The sequence below is a fragment of the Eupeodes corollae genome, chromosome 1 (assembly GCF_945859685.1).
Source record: "Eupeodes corollae chromosome 1, idEupCoro1.1, whole genome shotgun sequence".
Classification (NCBI taxonomy): Eukaryota; Metazoa; Arthropoda; class Insecta; order Diptera; family Syrphidae; genus Eupeodes; species Eupeodes corollae.
In genome coordinates this window covers 89,784,514-89,787,616 of record NC_079147.1, presented here as the reverse complement: position 1 = coordinate 89,787,616, position 3,103 = coordinate 89,784,514, and the positions used below count along the sequence as shown (strand labels likewise).

The 3,103-nt window shown below is 34.1% G+C and overlaps 1 protein-coding gene across 1 annotated transcript; it reads right to left on the bottom strand.

The window, feature by feature from the left end:
- Positions 1-526: 526 nt before the first annotated feature.
- Positions 527-1,853, bottom strand: LOC129941293 (piggyBac transposable element-derived protein 3-like). Its single transcript, XM_056049887.1, has 3 exons — positions 1,415-1,853; positions 650-1,351; positions 527-588 (listed from the first exon to the last, which is right to left on the bottom strand). Exons 1-3 carry the CDS (start codon positions 1,851-1,853, stop codon positions 527-529), a joined length of 1,203 nt encoding a protein of 400 aa, XP_055905862.1.
- Between the last annotated feature and the right edge of the window lie 1,250 nt (positions 1,854-3,103).

Genomic DNA, 3,103 nt, shown 5'->3' with positions numbered 1-3,103 from the left:
AATTTCGACATCGAAGACGCTTTTCCATTTTTATTATAGTATGTTTTGTGTCATCAAATCGAACCATTTCGTTGGGATTTCCTTCCCTTTGATGTGTTGGCGGAATATTTGATGATCGCAGTAAGGAGTCTACAAAATATGTCCTAAATTCAAGTTGTGACATTGGTGTTTCCTTTGCAAACTTTTTGCAAATGCCATGAATTTTCCAAGCATTTACCAATGCTGCATCCAATGCATTTGATAAAAGTGGCCAGTACCACTTCTTTCCTCGAATCCGTATCCGGTAATTGCTGATAGCATTATCAAACAAGTCCACTCCTCCCATCGTGGAATTATATTTATGGATTGCATTGGGCATGAGAATGTTGACGTGTTTCCTTTTTTTTCGATCAAACCGTTTTGCTTGAGTGATTGGTTGGTCCATCAAATGATTTGAAAGAACTGTTACAATGGAGTTATCGTTCCAACGAACAGCGGCAATTCCATTTTCCTTGTCGAATGCAAAATCCATAGTTCCTCTATTTTGTTACTTCATTTGTTTGGGTTCTGTCAACTTTGCTTTACCAGTTCTATTTTCACGAACAGTGCCTATAGATTGGTATAAAAGAAATTAATTTTTTAGTAAAAATAAATGGTAAGTTAAAATTACCTGTTGCGAAGTAACCCAATTCTGAAAGACGATAAATCAGTTTGTGCGACGTGAAAAAATTGTCAAAAGTAACTGTGTGTTGGTCTGGAACATCGATATTAGAAAGAAGTCTCAGAACAACATTTTCCCCTAAGCCAAATCCAGGGGAATTATCAGCACTTGCACCACCATACGGAATGAATTGATATAAATATCCATCGTGAGAACACAGGTCCCAATATTTGTATCCAAAACGAATTGGCTTCCCTCTTATAAATATTTTTGCAGAATGACGTCCATAGTAGGGTATCATTTGTTCGTCTATTAAAAGGTGATGGGAAAATACTCCGAACTGCATAAAATTCTTATTGAGCATGTTGTTTAGAGTTGTGACTTTAGCAAACTTGTCGCTAGGATCAATTGTACTGTTATCACAGGCATGTAAGAACGATTTGATAGGTTTGAAGCGGTCTCGGCTCATGGCTTCTTTTATTATATTGCAGCGAAAGACTGGTTGATTGGACCAATATAAATCCAACTGTGGAACTGTATGCAATCCAGAAAAATACATTATTCCAATAAATGTACGGATTTCATTAAAATTTGTCTTGAATGTTAAATTATTTCTATCCGCATTAGCATACGTATTGGTGCTTTCAACAATGAAATTGATAATCTCATTATCAAGAAATAATTCAAAAATTTGAAGAGGATTGAAACTGCCTACAAGAAAAAAGGATTGGATTCAACTTAGGAAGTTCTGAGTGATTTTTATTTTAAACTTACCTATTTTGTTATAGATCGCTTGAATCTTTTCACTTGATACGTCTTTTGGAGTATTTGAAAAGCCAACTCGATGGCTCTTTGACCACTTTGGTAATTTATATTGAAAAGACGTCGATTCCTTTTTAGAAGTTGATGCAATATTTTGTGATGTTGATGCATTTTCTGAATCATTTGGCTCACATTGTAGATCGTCTAATATGCATTCCAGCTCTAATTCACCGGCTAGTTCATTTGGCAATATGTTCACGTCTTCCAATAATTGGACGTTATCATCAATTTCTTCATGGTCACTCAAAGCATCATTTTTTGGAGGCAAAATAATCACGTTTGTTTCAATAGCTTTATCTACTTTCTGGTTCAATTCATCATCTTCGTCTGAACTTGGATTCATTAACAAATCTTCTAGTTCTTTAGCCGACAAAAACCTCTGGCGATACATAATAGTTTTTTTAAACTTTAAAACACAGATATTTTTATAAAAACACTTGTTTGCACAACTGACGATTTTTACGTAATAAGTGAAATTTAGAACGAGTCACACGTACTTATATACCCGAAATATTTATTTTCAACATTATAGATTTTTTAATATGCAGCCCGTTTTTTATACCTGGTTATAATGTAAATACAAAAAGTGTGCTAAATCTAAGGAAATGGGAAAAGGGTTTTCCAATAAATATACCTGGAATTGTTGAATGATTTTTTTTAGATAAAAATGCACACTATGTCTTGAAAAAAAGGAATCAATTTTTACTGCTTTATAATCATTTCTAAGAATTATCTCGCGCGGATGGGTTAAACGGTTTTTCCAAAGGGTTTTACCTATTTGGTGAATGAATTTTTTTATGGCACTAACATGTATGTGATTGCTTTACACACACATCAATTTTTAATATTGTAAAAAAAATCATTTTGGTTATCTAATGATATCAAAAATGGACAAAAGAAAAATATTATTTGCATTTGGCTAATGTTGCGTAAACGCAACGCAGAGGTTTAATCTCACCTGCGAGGCAAATTACCCATAAAAATTGGTTCAATTTAATTTTAGAATATAATTTCAACCTTTGTTTATATGTTTGTAAAGTTTTTTTTTGAATTTTTTTTTTTTTAAGTTTGAAAATATTACCTAAAAATTTTTAAAATTGCAAATTTTGAAGATATTAAAACTTCAGAAACAATTTTTTTTTTAAATCCAAAAACAGGTCGATTAGATAATTTAATAAACGTCCAATATTAGTTTTAAAACGCTATAAAAAATGTACCAATTAAGTCCCTGGAGACCCAACGTGAGACGTCGCGTTTTCGCAACATTAGCCGGAAATGGGTTAATATTGTCAGGAAAGAGACGCTTCTGATCATTAACAATTTCGTCTTGCATTTATCATTTATCTGACTGCAAAAGAATTTTCAGTCAAATAAAGAGGCTCCCATTTTGGCGTAGGAAAATTTGGGATCCACAAATTTCTGTGTTGGAGCCTGTCGAACTGTTCGACTTCCTTCGGCTTTTTGACTGGCCTGTTTTTGCTTCATTTGTTGGACCTTAGGGCCACCCCTATAGTTAGCCGGGTGCCCTTGGTTCCCACAAAGGACACACTTGAGCTGGGTCAAATCATCAACAAGCTCATTGCCCACTTGAGCAGGGTCAAATCCTCAACCCGCTCATTCCCCAGCTTGCATTCTCTTTCG